This window comes from Rhinopithecus roxellana, chromosome 12 (assembly GCF_007565055.1).
Source record: "Rhinopithecus roxellana isolate Shanxi Qingling chromosome 12, ASM756505v1, whole genome shotgun sequence".
Taxonomy (NCBI): Eukaryota; Metazoa; Chordata; class Mammalia; order Primates; family Cercopithecidae; genus Rhinopithecus; species Rhinopithecus roxellana.
Window position 1 is genome coordinate 49,539,023 of NC_044560.1, and position 21,558 is coordinate 49,560,580.

At 40.8% G+C, this 21,558-nt stretch overlaps 1 protein-coding gene across 7 annotated transcripts in view; it reads right to left on the bottom strand.

The window, feature by feature from the left end:
• The window catches only part of FGGY (FGGY carbohydrate kinase domain containing), a 447,226-nt gene that overhangs the window by 404,510 nt on the left and 21,158 nt on the right, over positions 1 to 21,558 (bottom strand). For 5 of the 7 annotated variants that reach the window (XR_748250.2, XM_010365749.2, XM_010365751.2 and 2 more), the window contains one exon: positions 17,320 to 17,534. The exons of 1 other annotated variant lie outside the window; for it this stretch is intronic. Coding sequence is in view for 5 of the 6 variants with exons in the window: in XM_010365749.2 (XP_010364051.2) it covers positions 17,320 to 17,520 (201 nt within the window). In the remaining variant the exon portion in view is untranslated. Of the gene's footprint in view, positions 1 to 17,319; positions 17,535 to 20,037; positions 20,102 to 21,558 lie in introns of those variants that run through there. One more of the 7 variants, XM_030942913.1, reaches the window with a different exon arrangement.

Below are 21,558 nucleotides of genomic sequence, written 5' to 3' on the forward strand. Positions count from 1 at the left end.
CTCAATATTAGATATCAACTGGACTGGATTGAGGGATGCCTAGTTGGCTAGTGAAGCACTGTTTCTGGGTGTGTCAGTGAGGGTGTTTCCAGAGGAGATTGACATGTGGAGTCAGTGGACCAGGAGAGGAAGAGCCACCCTTGATGTGAGTGGCCACCATCTAATCAGTAATGGGTGTGATTAGAACAAAGCAGGTGGAACAAGGGGGATACTCAGATTGCTTAACTTCCTCCCTCTCTCCCTTTTGCAGTGAGGCACCTTTTCTCCTCCTGACCTTAGACATCAGACTCCAGGTTCATCTTCCTTTGGACTCTAGGTCTTGCACTAGCAGCCTGCCTGGGGCTCTCAGGCCTTCACCCTCAGACTCACTCAGGACTGCACTGTTGGCTTCCCTGGTTTCAAGGCTTTTGGACTTGAACTGAATCACACTACTGGCATTCCCTAGCTTACAGATGACCTACTGTGGAACTTCATATTTTTAATCATGCGAGCCAATTCTCCCTAACAAACTTTCTTTCATATATATATGAATATATACATATATGTACATATACATATATATTTCCTACTGGCCTTGTCCCTCTGGAGAAACCTGACAAATACATTCTGGAATTAACATGTCAAAAGAAGTTCAAGACCTATACTCTGACAACTACCAAATACTGCTATAAAAAGCTAAAAATTGGAGAAATACGTCACACTCATATAATAGAAAATTCAACACTGTTAAGATGGTAATCTCTTCAAATTAGCCTACAAATTCTACACAACTCCTATTAAAATCCTAGCAGGTTTTCAAACACTGCATGTTCTCACTCATAAGTGGGAGATGAACAATGAAAATACATGGACACAGGGAGGGGAACATCACACACTGGGGCCTATCAAGGGTGGGAGGGAGAGCACTGGACAAATACCTAATGCACGTGGGGCTTAAAACCTAGATGTTGAGTTGATGTGTGCAACAAACCACCATGACACATGTATACCTATGTAACAAACCTGCACGTTCTGCACATGCATCCCAAACTTTAAGCGAAAAAAAAAAAAAACTAGCAGGTTTTATTTACTTATTTATCTACTTATTTGTAGAAACTGACAAGCTATTCCTAATATGCATATAGAAATGCAAAGGACATAGAAAAGCCTTTGCATTTTTGAAAAGAAACAACTTGGAAAACATATGCTACCTGACTTCAAAACTTACTATAAAACTACCATTCCTAAGTTGATGTGGTATTGGTATAAGGATATATTTATAAATCAGTAGAACAGAGATGTAAGAAGTAAACCCATTTATGGCAATTGGCTTTGGTCAGTGTGCCAATACAATTTAATGGGGGAAAGGACAGACTATTTGACAGTGATGCTAGAACTATATGCATATATGCAAAAAAAGAACTGAGACTCTTACCTTACACCATACACAAAACTTAACTCAAAATGTATCACACCCCTAAATGTAAGAACTAAAGTTATAAAATGTGTAGAAGAAAACAGGAGGACATTGTTGCAACCTGGGGTTAGATGAAGATTTTATAAAAAGCAAGATACACGAAAGAAAAAATTTTGACTTCGTCAAAATTTAAAAATCTTTTCCTTCAAAAGAAACAATTAGAAAACGAAAAGACAAGCTACAGACTGGAAGAAAATACCTGCAAACAATACATCTGATAATATACTTGCATATAAAATATATTTTAAAACTCAAATAATAAGAGGAAAAACAATCCAATGATAACATTGGCAAAAGATTTGGACACTTCACCAGAGAAAATATACAAATGGCCAATATACATATGAAAAAGTGCTCAAATCATTAGTCACTAAGGAAATGCAAATTAAAACCACAATAAGATACCACTACACACTTAGAGAATAACTATAATCACAAAGACTGACAATACCAAGTGTTAGAGAATTGTAGAGAAAGTGGTGCCCTTATACATTGCTGATGGAAATGTAAAATACAGCCACATCTTACCACACAACCTGGTAACTTCAGTCCTAGGAATCTACTCAAGAAAAATAAAAACATATATCAACACAAAGAATTGTATGTGAATATTCATAGCAGCATTATTTATAATATTCCCAAGCTGAAAACCAAACAAATATCCATCATAGTTTAACCAACTGTTAAATGAAGTACTGTATATCCATACAGCAGAATACTACTCATCAAGAAAAAGGAACTACTGATATATGTAACAATATGGAGGAATTTTAAAAACATTATGCTAAGTGAAAAGAGCTGGATACAAAAGAAAGCATACTGTATGATTCTATTTATATAACATTTCTAAAAAGTATACCTGTAAAAACAGAAAGCGCATCTGACTGGGGACTGGGGTTGACTGCAAACAGGCGTAAGGAAACTTTTGGAGTAATAAGTGCTCTAAGCCGGGCGCGGTGGCTCAAGCCTGTAATCCCAGCACTTTGGGAGGCCGAGACGGGCGGATCACGAGGTCAGGAGATCGAGACCATCCTGGCTAACACGGTGAAACCCCGTCTCTATTAAAAAACACAAAAAACTAGCCGGGCGAGGTGGCGGGCGCCTGTAGTCCCAGCTACTCGGGAGGCTGAGGCAGGAGAATGGCATAAACCCGGGAGACGGAGCTTGCAGTGAGCTGAGAACCGGCCACTGCACTCCAGCCCGGGCGACAGACAGAGCGAGACTCCGTCTCAAAAAAAAAAAAAAAAAAAAAAAAAAAGTGCTCTAAAACTGGAGTAGGTGATGATTGCACCACTGTGTAAATTTACAAAATAATAGCATCATACATTTACAATGGCTGGATTTTATGATATATAAATCATACATCAAGCTGTTAAATACTTTTAATAAATGAGTTGAGCTATAAAAGATAAAATGGAAAGATATCCCTGATACATTAATAAGGTTTTTTAAAAAAAGAATATGCAACAAATTGTTAATAGTGGGTTGCCCCTGAGGATGGAACTGCAGTAGGAGGATATAGATTTTACACTTGCTTGTATAATTTTTAAAGTTGTAGAGTAATAGATTTATCAATTAATTCTATTTTTTTATTTTTGTTTCTATGGTCTCCTATATATAAAAAGCATGAGCAACCAGTTTCTATTAACTTAAAACATGACTACAACCTTTTAAAACCTATAAAAATCAACTCGAAAATGTCCATCCTCATTTAGTGAAATTCACCTTAAAATATACAATTATTCAAACACCAAAAGCAATGGCAACAAAAGCCAAAATTGACAAATGGGATCTAATTAAACTAAAGAGTTTCTGTACAGCAAAAGAAACTACCATCAGAGTGAACAGGCAACCTACAGAATGGGAGAAAATTTTGCAAAATTTTGTCACTCATCTGACAAAGGGCTAATATCCAGAACCTACAAAGAACTCAAACAAATTTACAAGAAAAAAACAAACAACCCCATCAAAAAGTGGGCAAAGGATACGAACAGACACTTCTCAAAAGAAGATATTTATACAGTCAACAGACACATGAAAAAATGCTCATCTTCACTCGCCGTCAGAGAAATACAAATCAAAACCACGATGAGATACCATCTCACACCAGTTAGAATGGCAATCATTAAAAAGTCAGGAAACAACAGGTGCTGGAGAGGATGTGGAGAAACAGGAACACTTTTACACTGTTGGTGGGACTGTAAACTAGTTCAACCATTGTGGAAAATAGTGGGGCAATTCCTCAAGGATCTAGAACTAGAAATACCATTTGACCCAGCCATCCCATTACTGGGTATATACCCAAAGGATTATAAGTCATGCTGCTATAAAGACACATGCACACGTATGTTTATTGTGGCACAACTCACAATAGCAAAGACTTGTAATCAACCCAAATGTCCATCAGTGACAGACTGAATTAAGAAAATGTGGCAGTCTGCCCCCGAAGCCACTGATTTTTAATTACTATCCAGTGATTTCCAAGCCAAGTTGTAAGGACATTCCAGGCAGAAATAGCCATACCTGTAAATGCTATAGAAACGTGAACCAGCAAGGCAAGAGAGGAGTTGCAATGGCTGGAATTATGGAACTTGCCTTCAGCCACGTAGCCAGGGTGGCAGAGCTAGGATTTGAATTCAAGTCTTTGTGACTCATTGTCATGAGGCCATCCTGCCTGTCAGGAAATGGGTTTGGTCCTCACAATGTAAGTCTGCATTGATCAGTGTGGTGAAGGCATCTGGGTATTCACGTGGTACTGTGGGTCAAGGTACTGCCAGCAGTCACAGATGGGTCAGCAGCAAATGTTCTCCTCTAGAGCACATGTCCTTTCCATAGGATGAGTCTCTTGGGCAACGAGAAATTCTCTGATGACAGAGGTGAGCAGTACAGTATAATGGAAAGAAAACAGACTCTGAGTGTGAATTCTGGCTCTGCACTCTACTGGCTGTGTGACAAGTTCCTTAACCTCTCCGTGCCTGCTGTTCACCCTTTCCCTCCCCAGTCATCCACTTGTTTTTTGTTTGTTTGTTTGTTTGTTTGTTTTTGAGATGGAGACTCGTTCTGTTGCCCAAGCTGGAGTGCAGTAGCGTGGTCTCGGCTCACTGCAACCTTTGCCTCCCGGGTTCAAGCAGTTCTCCTACCTTAGCCTCTCAAGTATTTGGGACTACAGGCACATGGCACTACACCCAACTAATTTACTATGGAATACTGTGCAGCCATAAAAAAGAATGAGTTTGTGTCCTTTGTAGGGACATGGATGCAGCTGGAAACCATCATTCTCAGCAAACTATCACAAGAACAGAAAACCAAACACCGCATGTTCTCACAGGTGGGAATTAAACAATGAGATCACTTGGACACAAGAAGGGGAACATCACATACCGGGGCCTATTGTGGGGAGGGAGGAGCAGGGAGGGATAGCATTAGGAGATATACCTAATGTAAATGACGAGTTAATGGGCGCAGCACACCAACATGGCACATGTATACATATGTAACAAACCCGCACGTTGTGCACATCTCCCCTAGAACTTAAAGTATAATTAAATATATATATACATATATATACATACACATATATATAATTTTTCTTTTTGCCTGTTTGGAAATACCAGACTTACAATTTAGAATTCCATTTCTTACTATTTTATATGTTCCTCAAACAAGAGCGTCACATAATTATTACAAATGTCTGACAAAGAAAAGCAATAATTTTTTTCAAGTCATATTAATAAAGCGCTACCATATATTGAATATCTACTATGTGCCATGTGTTTGACACACATACTATTTAATCCTTACAAAGCCCTCCAAAAGAAACATTTAATATTTGTTTTTCATGAAAAACAAGTGGGGCCGGGCACGATGGCTCACGCCTGTAATCCCAGCACTTTGGAAGGCCAAGGCAGGCGGATCACTTGAGGTCAGGAGTTTGAGACCAGCCTGGCCAATGTGATGAAACCCCATCTCTACTAAAAATACAAAAATTAGCCGGGTGTAGTGCCATGTGCCTGTAGTCCCAAATACTTGAGAGGCTGTGGCAGGAGAACTGCTTGAACCCGGGAGGCAAAGGTTGCAGTGAGCCGAGACCACGCCACTACACTCCAGCCTGGGCAACAGAACGAGACTCCATCTCAAAAACAAACAAACAACAACAAAAAAAAACAAGTGGATGACTGGGGAGGGAAAGGGTGAACAGCAGGCACGGAGAGGTTAAGGAACTTGTCACACAGCCAGTAGAGTGCAGAGCCAGAATTCACACTCAGAGTCTGTTTTCTTTCCATTATACTGTACTGCTCACCTCTGTCATCAGAGAATTTCTCGTTGCCCAAGAGACTCATCCTATGGAAAGGACATGTGCTCTAGAGGAGAACATTTGCTGCTGACCCATCTGTGACTGCTGGCAGTACCTTGACCCACAGTACCACGTGAATACCCAGATGCCTTCACCACACTGATCAATGCAGACTTACATTGTGAGGACCAAACCCATTTCCTGACAGGCAGGATGGCCTCATGACAATGAGTCACAAAGACTTGAATTCAAATCCTAGCTCTGCCACCCTGGCTACGTGGCTGAAGGCAAGTTCCATAATTCCAGCCATTGCAACTCCTCTCTTGCCTTGCTGGTTCACGTTTCTATAGCATTTACAGGTATGGCTATTTCTGCCTGGAATGTCCTTACAACTTGGCTTGGAAATCACTGGATAGTAATTAAAAATCAGTGGCTTTGGGGGCAGACTGTCTGAGTCTGAAATCTGGTTCTACCATTTCCTAGTTATATAATTTCGTAAAGTCAGATAAGCAGTTTCCTTGGTAGTACAAAAACTATTACCTAAACCTGCATCTCCCAATGATATGAGAATTCAGCAAACTAAAGTGTGATGAGCCCAATATCTGGGATCAGTGCACAATAAGTAGCAGTTTATATTAGAGCAAATTATTTGCTTCAAATCTTTCCACATGGGACACCAATCAATCAATCACCCAGCCCTAACTTCTACTTGCTATGTGGCCCAATCGGCTTCTGTGCCCAGAAAGTGCGTGTCCAACTTGGGTAAGCCCATCTCACACAGGTCTGCAGATAGTCAAAAGAGGACTTGGGTGAGAAAATATAGATGACTCAAACTCCATACCACAAGGCAGTTTGGGAGTCGAAACAAACAAAGGATGTGATGTCCAAAGAACTTCCTTCTGGTGCCAACTCCACCACTTCTGAGTCAGGTAATCCTGCACGAACCCCATCAACTTTCTGAGCCTCAGTTTCCTGAGTGAGAGATACCTCCCAAGTAAGAATCAAAGGCTTTGAATGGGATCAATGGAGTTTGAAATTACTTTGCAACCAGTAAACCTTTATAGAAAATAGGATAGGAAATGCACTCAATGCCTTATTGTGTTCATGGAATGTTTTTATGTACAAAGCACAGCATGCTTGCTCTCTGTGTCATGTAAGCACATATAAAAATGACAAGCAGAAAGAACAGGAATAGAAAAAATTGGATAGACTCAAATCTTTCTAAGAATCATGGTGGGAGTAACCTTCCAGTAGGAGCAGGGAAAATATTTTCTTCAATCTATGTTGTGAATCCCCTCTACAGACCTACAGAGTGCTCAATATTACAATCATGGCCTTCAGTCACAAAGACTCAGTGTCTCTATCTTTCAAACAGAGACCTCTCACAAGAAACTGGAAGAGTAATTGTGGCATGCATTTAAACTTGATCTGGCTAGGTAGCCAGTATTATTTCCCCAGCCTTACAAGGAAATGCCTCATGATCATGCTCATCCACAGCTGAGGAACACCGCCATTCCCAACCCCTCATCCCACACCATCTAAATCATCCCAGAAAGATGACTGTCAGAGTCACACTACCCAGAAGGCCCCTGGGGCTTGACCTGGTGACCTAAGAATTCTTTTTTATATTCTTATTAATGGAAGAAGAAAGCAGCCTAGTAAGCTCATTCTATCAGCTTGGTATCAAGAGAATTTCCCTAGGTAGAGAGAAAGCACATTGCTCTTCTAAAGAATTTCCAGAGAAAGAGATTCCTGCAACCTCATTTGGTAACCTGTTCCATGTCTAACAACTGTCAACTCGTAGCTATGGGGCAGCAAACAAATATTTGGGGAAGGGATTGTGTATCACTTTGTTCTTATTGTGGGAACTGGTTCTGGGAACTGGTACAATCCTGCACGTGTTTTAAATCAGCAGGATCAGCTATATTGGGTGGGGAGATGGTGTTTCTTAGAAACCCTCCAAACTGAGAACTGGAGGGTCAGATGCATACCTGGTTTTATCTTTAGCTCTATTCAGAGCAAGGGTCAAAGCCTGGGGCATCATGGACAGAATTCAGCTTGCAGTAGGGTTCTGAGTGGCTGGTACTGTATTCTTTTAAATCTTGATTTGAATGCCTTTGTCAGCTTTAGGGGCGTACAAGGAGTTACACAATCACCAGTTCCCTCAGGCTTCATCACTACCTGTGGCCTACACAATTCAATCACTCACTTAGCCATAAGTCCTTAGCGAAAATAATCAAGCTCCTTCTAGGGTCAGGCTGTGCAGGATTTTCTCTTCTAGGTATTGGAAAAACAATGGAGAGAAAAACTTTTTTCTTTTTTAATCCTTGCTCTTTTGGAGATTACACTTTAGTAGGGATAGGCAATACCCAATAAATCAAATAAATTACATAGTGTAGATATAGTATACTAGAAAGTGATTACTCAGGGGGATTAGGAATGCAAGGAGGAGGTGGTTCCTATGCAAGTTGAGATTTGACGATACACCTGAAGGACATGAGGAGTGGACCTCAGGGAAATCTGGGGGAAGAGTGTTCCAGGCAGGGGAACAACGAGCGCAGAGGTCCTGGGAGGGGGAACAGAGAGAAGACAAATACAGCTTGTGTTGGGGCGTGCATTACCTGGAAGGCCCTTAAAGGCAGTCAATTTTGTAAAAGCTACTCTAGTGACCAGTGAAGTAAATAAACTCAGTCCTAATCCTTTACCTACATAGCATCCTAGCTTAAGTATGGTATTGTCATTTGATGATAAGATGAGGAAATAAAGGCCACTCTAATTTATGTCAGTGACCCCAACATGCTGCCAAGAACTGAAAACTCACATAGCCTCTACCTCCTTCCTCTCCATTGTTACCAAGTCCAGTTAGGCCTGCCTTCCTAAAGCCTCTCAGTCTCAGCCCTCCAATTTACTCCTCTGCCAACAGTCTAATCCAGCCATTTATTATTAAAAATATTATTAAGCACCTATATGTGCCAGACACAGAGAACATACCCTGAGCAAGAGAGACATGGTCCCAGTCTTCCCAGAGTTTATAGTTTAAAAAAAAAAAAAAAATCTCAGCCTCTGAAATTCATCAGGATATCTGCCTCCTGACTAAATCCTTAAATTTAGTTTCTTCTCTGCCAGCCATTCTGAATCTGTGGCAAGACCAATCAATCTCAAACTCAGGATGATTCTATAGGAGCTCCCCATTGGCTTGAGCCAGCTGTCCCACCTACCCCTCTATCGTCAATTCTAGCCTCCTTTTCCTTCTTCCTATTAGAAACCACCTATTCCAGCCAGGATTGATCCTTGACGTTCCCATCTCAGAGCTTCTGACCATTCTATTCCTCCAGTTCCGATTGTCTTCCCTTAAGAGTTCAAGAGTCACTTTTGCCCTACATCCTTTCTCAAGTTTTCTCCAGTGGGCAGAAGTAGGGAGGTCTCAATTTCCTTTTTTTTTTTTTTTTTTGAGATGGTGTCTTGCTCTGTCGCCCAGGCTGGAGTGCAGTGCTGCAATCTCGGCGCATTGCAACCTCCGCCTCCCGGGTTCAAGTGATTCTCCTGCCTCAGCCTCCTCAGTAAGTGGGATTACAGGTGCGCACCACCACGCCCAGCTAATTTTTGTATTTTTAGTAGAAACGAGGTTTTGCCATGTTGACCAGGCTGGTCTCAAACTCCTGACCTCATGATCTGCCCACCTGGGCCTCCCAAAGTGCTCTCAATTTCTTTTGACCCTTCATGTTTTTTACACTCCCTGGGTCTAATATAAACCAGGCTCTGGATAAGCAAAACATAGCTCCTGCCCTCCTGAAACATAAAATCTAGTAGGTAAGACATATATTAATCCAAAAAGTGAAATATTTTATTATTTTGTTTCATTTTATGTTATTTTATTCTTGATTTATAGAATGATATTATTTGATAACAAAAAATGAATGATTCATGAACCACATGGAGTTCTATGAAAGAGAAGTACAAGGCACTGTGAAAATATTTAATAAGTGAAATAAGACTTAGTTGCAGGTGGTATTGGTAGAGAAAATGCTCGTTCCTTGAAGAACTAACTTTTGAATTAAGATTTGAGGCAGCGCTGTCCAACAGAACTTTCTACAATAATGAAAATGTGCTATATCTCTGCTGTTCAGTATAATTGCCACCATGTGGCTATTGCGCACTTGAAATTTGGCTGGAGCAAAAGAGGAAGTGAATGTTTAATTATATTTAATTGTAATTACTGTAAATTTAAATAGCATTGCGGGTTCAGCAACTATTGTATTGGATAGCCTAGGTCTAAGGATGAACAGGAGTTAGATATGCTGGTAGAAGGTAGGAAGGGCGTGCAGCCAGAAGAAACAATCTGGGTAACAAATCTGAGGCTAGAGGGAGCATTGCATGTTTGAGGACATGACAGAAGGAAAGTGTGGCTGGAATGCAGACAGCCAGGAGAAGCATCATGAGATGAGCCAGGAATGCAAGTCGAGACAGACCCTGTAGGGCCCTGAAGGCCATGTTAAGGATTCTGAGTTCTACCCAAATACAGGCATACCTCATTTTATCATGCTTCATTTTATTGCACTTTGCAGATATTACATTTTTTACAAATTGAATGTCTGTGGCAACCCTGCAGCGAGCAAGTCTATTGCTGCCATTTTTCCAACAGCATGTACTCACTTCATTAGCATTTTTAGCAATAAAGTATTTTCTAATTAAGTTTTTTTTTTTTTAGATATAGTGCTATTGCACACTTAATAGACTACAATACAGCATAAACAAAACATTTATGTATGCTGGGGAACCAAAAAATTCATGTGACTTGCTTTATTGAGATATTTGCTTTGTGGAACTAAAAACCGCAGTTTGAGGTATGCCTCAGGCATATTTAGTATCCTTGTGCTTTGCTTTACCGCATTTTGCAGATTGCGTTTTTTACAAATTGAAGGTGTGTAGCAACTCTGCAAGAAGCAAGTCTATCAGTGTCATTTTTCCAATAGCATCTCGTGTCTGTGTCACATTCTGGTAATTCTTAACATTTCAAACTTTCATTAATATTGTATCTGCTATGGTAATCTTTGATGTTACTACTGCAATTGTTTTGGGGCACCACAAACTGCACCCATATAAGACGGGCAAACAATAGATAAATGTGGTGTGTGTTCTGACTGCTCCGCAGACTAGCTATTCCTCATCTCTCTCCCTCTCCTTAGGGCTCCCTACTCCGTGAGACACAACTTTGAAATTAGGCCAATTAATAACCCTACAATGGTCTCTAAATGCTCAAGTGAAAGAAAGAGTCATAGTCTCTCACTTTAAATGTCAAGTTAGAAATGATTAAGCTTAGTCAGGAAGGCAAGGGGAAAGTCAAGACTGGCAAAAAGATAGGCCGCTTGCACCAAATAGTCAAGCTATGAATGCAAAAGAAAGTTCGTAAAGAAAACTACAAGTGCTACTCCAGTGAACACCTGAATAAGAAAGTGAAACAGTCTTATTGCTGATATGGAGAAAATGTGGTCGAGATAGAAGATCAAATCAGTCACAACATTCTTTAAGTCAAAGCCTAATCTAGAGTACAGTCCTAACTCTTCAATTCTATAAAGGCTGAGAGAGGTGAGGAAGCTACAGAAGGAAAAGTTTGGAGCTAGCAGAAGCTGGTTCACGAGGTTTAAGGGAAAAAGCCATTTTCATAAGATAAAAGCACAAGGTGAAGCAGCAAGTGCTGATGTAGAAACTCCAGAAAGTTATACAGATGGTTTGGGTAAGACAATCAACGAAGGTGACTACACTAAACAACACATTTTTAAAGTAGGCAAAACAGCCTTATATTGGAAGAAGATACCATCTGGGACTTTCACAGCTAGAGACAAAAAGTCAATGCCTGGCTTCAAAGCTTCAAAGGACAAGCTGACTCTCTTATTAGGGGCAAATGCAGCTGGAGACTTAAGTTGAAGCCAATGCTCATTTACTATTCCAAAAATCCTAGGGCCCTTAAGAATTATGCAAAATCTACTCTGCCTGTGCTCTAGAAATGGAACAACAATGCCTGGATGACAGCACATCTATTTACAGCATGGTTTACTGAATATTTTAACCCTGCTGTTGACACTTACTGCTCAAAGAAAAGAGATTCCTTTCAAAGTGTTATTGCGCATTGACAATGCACCTAGTCACAAAGAGCTCTGATGAAGATGTACAAAGAGATGAACGTTGTTCTCATACCTGCTAACACAACATCCTTTCTGCAGCCCATGGATCAAGGAGAAATTTCAGCTTTCAAGTATTATTATTTAAGAATTACATTTTGTAAGGCTATAGCTGCCATAGATAGGGATTCCTCTAATGGATCTAGACAAAGTAAATTGAAAACATTCTGGAAAGGATTTACCACTCTAGATGCCACTAAGAACATTCATGATTCATGGGAGGTTAAAATATCAACATTAACAGGAATTTGGAAGATGTTAATTCCAATCCTCATGAATGACTTTGAGTGGCTCAAGACTTAAGTGGAAGAAATTACTGCAGATGTAGTGGAAATACCAAGCGAACTAGAATTAGAAGTGGACCCTGAAGATGAAATTGAATTGCTGTAATCTCACGATAAAATATGAACAGATGAGGGGTTGGTTCTTATGGATGAACAAAGGAAATGATTTCTTGAGATGGAATCTACTTCTGATAAAGATGATATGAACAATGCTGAAATGACAACGATTTACAATAGTACATAAACTTAGTTGATAAGGGTAAGGTCTGAGAGAACTGACTCCAATTTTGAAAGAAGTCCTGCCATGGATAAGATGCTATCAAACAACACTGCATGCTACAGAGAAATCTTTTGTGAAAGAAAGAGTCAATCAGTACAGCAAACCTTAATGTTGCCTTATTTTAAAAAATTACCACAACCACTTAACCTTCAGCAAACACCACCCTAATTAGTCAGCGGCCATCAACATCAAAGTAAAACCCTCCACCAGGAAAAAGATAACAATTCACTGAAGGCTTTGATGATGATTAACACATTTTTTGGCAATTTTTAAAAATTAAATTATATACTTTTTTTAGACTAATGCTATTGCACACTTAATAGACTGCAATATAATGTAAACATAACTTTTATACGCACTAAGAAACTCAAAAATTCATGTGAACTTTACTGCAATATTTGCCTCATTATGGTGGTCTGGAACTGAACTTAGCATTATGCCTGTAGTAGTGTGATAGTAGATGAAGGGTTGTAAGCAAAAGAGTAACATGACAAGTTAGCACTAGAGGAAAAACACCACTTCAAATGAAACAATAGAGAAAAGAAAAATGAGTATCAAGACATCAGTTAGGTTCTTAGAATAATATTCCATGTAAAATATAAAGGTATATGGTGCTAGAGATAGAGAGAATGCATAGGTTTGACCCACCTGAGTTCTGCCTTATCACATACCACCTGGGTGATCTTGGGGAAACTTAACTCTCTGGCTCTCAGATTTTCAAATGTAAATGGGAATAACAACTCCTTCCCTACTTCAACCTGCAATGGCAATCAAATGCAAATGAAGATGCATTGTAAACTATAATGGTTCTATGAATATAAGGTTAACCTTATTGCTCAACCCCACACGTGGCTACTCTTTCTTCTGTCCCCCTCCCCACAACCATTACTCATATAGACAGTACCAAGATAGAATAAAATGCTACTTTACTGGCTTCATATGTGTTGTTTATTTTTCTCATACAATTAAGCTGTTTCATCTTTAAAAGCAGCAGACTTCTTGTATACCTCTCCTCTATATGCTCCAATGTTTAGCAAACAGCATAGCACATAGTAGGTGCTCAATAAATGTTTGCAGACTAAATGAAAGAATGATAATCAACAAACACCTGTTGGCTTAATGATTCCTCCAGTTTATCTTCTCTTTCTTCCTAATAGAAGTTTAATATGAATCATGCACTAATTTGAAATGTTTCTGCCTTTTTGGAATGATTAAGATTTGTGGCTCCATAAAGGAACCTTTAAAATCATGGACTGTGTATCACCTCTATAACTCATTAAAAGTTTCCATAAAACTTCCTCGGTGTGCTGGGTATCAGCCCAATAAAACCTGCCAAATTCAGGGGATGTGGGGAGGAAGACAGAGAGGAAGGTTTGGAGCCATCTCACCAGGGTTCTGGTCTTGTCTCTAATACTTGTTAGTTCCAGAGCCTCAATTTCCTCATATGTCAAATAAGAAGAATAGTTGTCCTTCCTGCCCCACAGTGACACTGAAACAAGATAAGGAATGCTAGATTGGATTTTGTCTCTTTGTTTTTAGCTCTAAGTAACATTCATTCAACAGCCATTAATTGAGCACCTAATTTGTGCCAGGCAATGTGTTAGATACTGGAGACACAAAGATGACTCTAAGAGCTCAGCTTATAGTTTAAAAGGGGCTAAATAAGCCAACAAGTAAAATGCAAAGATAAGGAGTACATAATGATCTGGGTGAAGATGGTGGGCTCTGGACAGTAGAGAAGGGCTTCTCACCATCTCTTTCCTCTGAGATTGGTAAAAAAAAAAAAGGGCATAGACTGTCAGAAGTTACCAGGGAAGACACTCAGGAGACAGGAATGTTTAAGCTTACTTTATAAGGTGGGAGTTGGGCAGGGGAGGAAGGTAAGAGAAGAGTATTCCAGACAATGTAAAAACAGAGATATATCATTCATTTATGTACTCAACAAACATTAATTGAACACATTACAAGCAAAGAATTCTAGAGAAATACAGATAAACTAGACATAACCCCTGCTTAGCGGGCACACACTTCCCAGATGAGCAGGCAACCAGGTAAAGGCACTCATAAATCCTGGGTAACCTCACGATGCCCCATGTGTAGAAAATCTGAAAACTTCAGGCTGCTTCTTATCAGTTCCAGGTGGGGTCATGTGGAGGAAGATACGACTGGAGAGAGACAAGGGACAAAGCACAAGAGCGGCAGCAGTGGCAGGGGCAGCGTCCCTTTCTTCTTATTCAGGAGTCCTTAGGCTGCTTACTGAACGTCTTCAAGGCTCATTCTTTTTCCATCTTCAAAACAGAGAGATCAAAACTACCTTAAAAAGTAGTTGTCGTAAGGATAAAATGAAGTGATGGGTAAAGCTCTTCAGTATAGTACCTGGACCAGTGTGCCCAAGAACTGTTAGCTGTCTTTGTCATCATCATTGACACCCCATTATCCTTACTGCTGCTTTAACTAAGAGGAAAATCATCTCAGGCAATGTGAATGACTCAGGGAAAAGGAAGTAGAACAACTGCTCTCGAGCTCTCAACTTCCTGGAGTCCATGAGGAAGAAAAGACAGACCAGGACATGTTTTATGCCACCCTTTGACCTAGACCAGTGTTTCTCAAAGTCTTACATAGAAAGAACCCTAACCAGGAGAGTGAGTGAATATTCCCAAGAAGCGCCTCCCATCGTGGACTTTGACTTTCCAGTATTTTATCTTAGAAATTCATTATCCTCTATAATCTGCTCATTTCTGTCACCATCAGCACCACCATAGGAAACAACCAATACACGTTTCTAGGCAATATTATGACATTCTGTGTGCATTAATTCATTTAATCCTCACAACAATCCTATGGAAGTGGGTACTAATATCATTTATTTTATAGATAAGGAAACTGAGGCAGGAAACATTAGGTAACTTGTCCAAGATCACAAACTAATAAACATTGTAAGTGGGATGTCAATCCAGAGAGTCTGGCTGCAGAATCTGTGCTCTGTAACAGGTCGCCTACCTCTCTCATTCCCATGGTGTTACTACCTAACATAAAAATGCTTCCTTCCTTAAGCCTCACACCAGCAATGATGTTCCACAGAGATGTAACATGCTTATCCCGGGGCTTCTGGCACATGCCCACATATCCATACTCCATGTGAGGAGAATTGCCTAAGACCCAAGAGCTTCATTCAGGTTTGCTATAGTGTTAACAGCATTGCTAATGACAAATGCCCACAGTACTTATGCAGCTAACAGGGCTCAAACAGATGATAAGTTGGCCACCACTGGGAGATGATTAAAAATCTACCATTAAACCAAGCTGTACTCAGAGTAGACCTTTTTTAAAGTAGCTTTTCATCAGGGGATTATATTTTCTTCTTGATAATTTCCTTAACGGCAAGCAAGGCTGTATGTTAAAAGAACAAAGAAGACCCAAGTGCAAAGAGTAGAAGATTCTTACCAGATTGGGGCTGAAAGGAGGGGAGAGGAGAGGAAAATTAAATGGGCAAACGAGAAGATGCATCCCTCTTTCATTCCTGTATAATGCTCTGGTATTGCCTACCCACTCCCTCCTCTCTCTGCCTTCTTCTCCGGGGCCACTAACAGCAGCCCAGAATTCATTAAAGTTTAAACAGACTGATCAATAGGGACAGAATGGTGAATTGTCCATCGGCAAATTACCAAGCACTTCATGAATATTTAAGGAACTAAACTAGGAATGGGGAAAGAAGGAATCCAGGACTTTATTTTTCCCTGTGTAAAAAAAGACAAAAGGATCTCTGCCATGACTGATCACCAAGATATAAAATCAAACAGTCAAGTGAAACTTTAAAAACAAACAAGAATTGTGAAGCACTGCTTCCCTTCCCAAGCCAGCAGGCTGCATCCAATCCAAGGCCACTCAAGGTGAACATATGCCTGGCATCAATGGGAGACACTCTAGTCTGACTTCTTTGCTTTCTCAGAACACACCATGTTTTCATGCCACCATGCTTTTGCATATGCTATTCCCTCTGCCCAAAATGCAGTTCCTCTCATCCCCATTTGTCCACTTGGAAGGCAGGAGAGTCCACTGATTAAGAGTGCACCTTTGAGGCAAAGGTATAAAAAGGATACATTGGACTTTGGGGACTCAGAGGAAAGCGCTGTGGGGTGGTGAGGAATGAAAGACTACACACTGGGTACGTGTCCACTGCTTGGGTGATGGGTGCACCAAAATCTCAGAAATCACCACTAAAGAACTTAAGTAACCAAACACCACCTGTTCCCCAAAAACCCACAGAAATTTTTTTTAATTAAAAAAAAAAAAAAAAAAAAGAGTGCACCTCTGGAGTCAGACTGCTTTGTTCTAGTCCAGCCTCTGCTACTTACTGTGTGAACTTGAGTAAGTTACCTAACTTTTCTGTGCCTACATTTCTCCCTCAATAAAATGGGGGTAGTGATAGTACTACCTTTATAGGGTCATGTGAAGATACAACTACACAGTGCAAGTTAACACATTTTACACAGCCTTTGGCACACATTAAAGGCATGGTAAATGTTAGTAAGGTGATCAGTGAATTCTTCCACATGTGGTCACACCTCAAGCTGTCCTGTCTTCCCTGAGCCCCCTTCGGTTAGGTCTTTCCCCAGCTCCAGCTATAGTTACTTTGCTCCCAGCTCTTACCATATATTAGCGGTTTATCAGTCTCTGCCAGTAGACTGTGAGCTCCTGAAGGGCAAAGCCTATTTACCTCTGCATCTAAAGTTACCCCAACATAGTTTGTGGCACCAGATTGACACAGGACAAACACTCAACAGGTAGGAACATGAACAAGGAGAGAACACCAGTTTTGCCCATACCTTTGTAACAACACAGCACGCAGCCCAGATGTCCTCAGAGGACTGCTCGTGGTGGTTGAACTGGGGCTCCCACTTCTTAATTGGCTGATCTGCAAAAGCCAACAGGACCCCACTCTGGTCCACCAGAGCTGCGCGGACACTGCCTGTTCCAACGTCCACACCCACATAGTACCTCTCTGGTTTCTGTTCTCCACCAGACATTGCAGTTCCTCCACCTATAGTAAGTAAGCGTAAAAACCAAATGAAGACCAAGCAGATCTGCAAAGACAGTCACAAAACATCTCAAAAGTAGAAATAAAAGAGGTACCACTATCTAACTGGTAGCCATTTGTTATTTATTCATCCAACAAACATTTTTAGTGCTAACAGTATACTAATAAACATTGAGCTACATGGTGGGTGAACAGGACAGATATGGCCTCAGACATGGCATTTCCATTCTTGAGAGAGAGTCAGACATTAAGCATTTAAATACATAATTATTTAGGCAAAGTTGTGATGAGTGCTATAAGGGCAAGTACAGAGTGGTAGGAGAACTTAGAATCTGGAGGCAATACAGATGAGTTTCTTCTCAGTGAATTTCAATCAACAAGGACAGAAGCCACGGTACTGAAAAGGAACCTTGTCCTCCTAGTCAGTCATTCATTCAACAATTACCTACTGAGTACCTCTTATGTGCAAGCGCTGTGAAAAGTGCGTATGTCCCCTCTACTCCTCACTATGACTCTAGAAGGTGAGGCTATTTACATTTCTATGTTACAGGTGGTCAAGGTGAGACTCCAAGAGATAAGTAACTTTTTGCTTAATGCTAGCTAGGTCTATGCATAAATTCAAACAGTAAATGTACATTATTATAATGTTATACACTACACTGATTAAGAAGCAAGTCTATGAGAAGTTAAGGAATTTAATCAGCTTCATTCAGGGGCAGCCTGGACCTAAAGTCCCACATTTGTGCAATCCCAAGTCTCATGCTCTTTCTTTTGTTTCTTAAAAGCTTTCAGTATAGGTTTGGAGAAGAGGCAAATATATTGCAGCTGTGTCATGAAGTGACTGGGAATTGGGAAGGAACCCTGAGGAGACAAGATCAGGAATTAATTAGACAATCTGTTTTCCTTACAGACCCCTTGTGAGTCACAAGGAAATCTGACCAGAGAACACTCAGGAATTCCTTGGCCTTCATGGCTGCTCTAAGTCCCTTTGGTGAGATTAGTCCGCATGACATGGAATCTCATAGAGGCTTTTATTTTCCAGATTGGCCTTTGAAAGAACAAGAATGAGCCCCCAAGACAACTGAGCAGGTGAATGCCTTACAACTCTCCAGGTGAGCTCAAGGTAGTCTCACCGCCCAGAGTCTAATTTCAACCTGGGCAACCTTCTGTACCCTTCAACTTCAGAAAGAAAATGTTTCCCTAGCCAAGTCAAAAGTGGAGATTCTAAAAGAAAATCAACCAGCAGATGTTCAGTATACTGCTTCCTAGATATTTATTCCAGTAAACAACAAATAAAACAATAAAAACAACCCATTAAAAGTAACTGTTTCTGTCTTAATCGCAATGATTCCCCAACTGAATTGTAACCCTTTTGGTTTTGTGGCTCATGAGCAGATGAAAAATAAAATGGAGAAGCTACAGTAATAACGTTTGCTCCGTTCATCACAGCTTCGTCAGACCCACACTGGTGTGTAACCTCAACTTCTCTCCCTCGCTTACATTCCCCTTGGGGACCTCCATATGACCATTAGCACCGGTTTTCAAATCATTCATTCCTTCATTCATTTAACAGTGATACGTTTTCTTCAAGCCATTATTTGAAGAAAACAAGACAGATAAAAACAGAGCTGCTCTGAAGCAAACGTCACCCTTGCCCCACCCTCCAGCCCTTCTCCCCAGCAGTCCCTCTGTTAGGTTTTCTCTCAGGACAACTGAAAACCACCAGCTTTGAGCTGTGATATAGCCCAGGGCCTCAGCACGGCATCTCACGCCCTCCACGGGCTCCCTCTGCCTGCCATCCAGCCCTGCCTAATACAGTCCTGCTCATTCTCACTCCAGGCTACAGACATCCTCAAGCTCCTCATAGGCTCTCAATTGCCCCCAACTGCTAAAGGCCTCCCCGATCCTTTGCTCATCCCTTTCTAATTCTCTCCTTTCCTTGTCTGCCCAGTGACCACGGAATTATATTTTAAGACCCAGGTCAGCCGTCACCTCTCCTTGGAAAAGGCTTCCTTACCTTTCTCCCCTTGCATACATACAAAGGATGCCAACATGGTATCGTGTCCCTGCTTTCTTTTAAAACTTACCACTCTGGAATCACAATTTTATTTTTCTTTCCATGTCTGTCTTCCTAACTGAATCTGAAAAAAATGAACTTACCAATTTCTGCATCCCAAGCTCCTTACACAGTGTCTGGCACATAATAGGTTTTCAGTAAATGTTTACTGAATGAACAACTGCATCAGTGAATCAACAGAAATAAGGACGAGCAGGTCCATGCCTTAATAGTTTGAATTTCTAAGTTTGTACTTACATGTGCTAGTGTTTTACCTTATTTTAATCTCTTATGACTCATTCTTCTAGTTCACAAATACTTACTATATGTGACAACCACATTTTATTCATTCTATGGCACTCATTTTTCCATATTTAGCTTCTCTAAAATCAGTGCGAACCTCACAATCAATGGTATGTTACAATTAATTGGTATCTTTTCCTTTCTTACTTCATGGTATACGAAATAATGGTGCATCTTGCAATCGGTGACATCTGAGACTCAGAAGAAATGCAGAAGACAGTAACACCAGGAAGCCTGCTGAGGATACACTGATTGACAAAACAGGGGCAATGCCTTCGCTGAGTGTCCTCAATTTTATTACCTGCAAACAGGAAGAAGATTGAAGCTAGCCACTCTACCTTCCCTCTCTACCAACCTCTCACAGCTGCTTACTTTACTTGGAATCCCCTCTCTTGGCTTCCCACTGTCTCTACTGCAAAGGCCCCCAGGGGTGCTGCACCTTAACACTGATCCTAGCATGCTAACAACTCCTTGCCCTTGGCTAGACCTTTGCAAGACTACTATAAACACTTAGGAAGAAACAAAGAAATAAATAGGAAATGAAAAATCTATGCAACACCCTGGCTTACACAGACCTGGCCAGCCAGCATCCAGGCTTGTCTCTACTCCAGCCAGCTCCGATGACAAGAGAGATTCCCCATGGAGCTGGCCCAGGTGATCAGGCTTGGGTTCCTCACTTTTGACTCCCTCTCTCATGAAGAGGGTAATATGAGAAAATACATCATCTTACCACCCTACCCACATCCTGATTCCTTTCCAGTAAAATGCAAAGAGGCAGATTTCCACTCTACAGTTGGCCCTGGACTTGCTCCAGTTCTGGTTTCTGGAAGGATCCCACCCTTCACAAGAGCCCCCTTCACATGGAGAATGGAGGTGTATGATTACAGTTAATTCCAGCTGCCGCCTGTGTCACAGCTATAAGCCCAGTGCCTGGCATACAGCAGGAGCTCAGTAAGTCCTTGTAAATCAGTGAATGGGTGTCTTTAAAATTCATCACTGGGGAAATTAAAAAAAGATACCATGTTTACCATGTATCTGACATTCTGCTAAGCAGCTTGATTACAATGCCTGACCACAATTCTTGAAGACAATAACTGTGATCACTCCCATTTTACTGATGAGGAAAATGAGTCCTAGACAGTTAAAGTAACTTGCTCCAGTATGTCACATTACTAGGCAGTAATACAATGGATAGTAATCCATTCCCTCTGGTTCCATCAGCCCTAACCTTTCTCAGGATGCTCCACTGCCTCCTGCTATTCCTCTATTTACTAAATGCCCATTTGTCAAGGACTCTGCTGGGGGCCTCTGCTTATTGTGCCTAAGGTTGGCTGACTCAGAACCCAGGCTATTCATCTTCAGAGACTGATCCTTCCACAATACCAGGTGGCCTGCTTCCAGCAAACTATGGATTTCTATAACCCATTATCAAGGCACCATGCAAGAAAGAGTCAAACTGTCCCAGCGTCATTCACACACATCACCCAGTTCATGTTTTCCTATGAAATAGATCCTACTTGAATATTTCGGGTTCACCACTTTTCCAATTATTATAGTTCTAACTGATCTCTATGATTATTTCCATACCTGGAACCTGAAAGCGGGGACGTTCAAGCCCTTGGGCAGCTTCCCTGAAATTCGACCTGTGAGCTGCAGCAGAGGACTTTC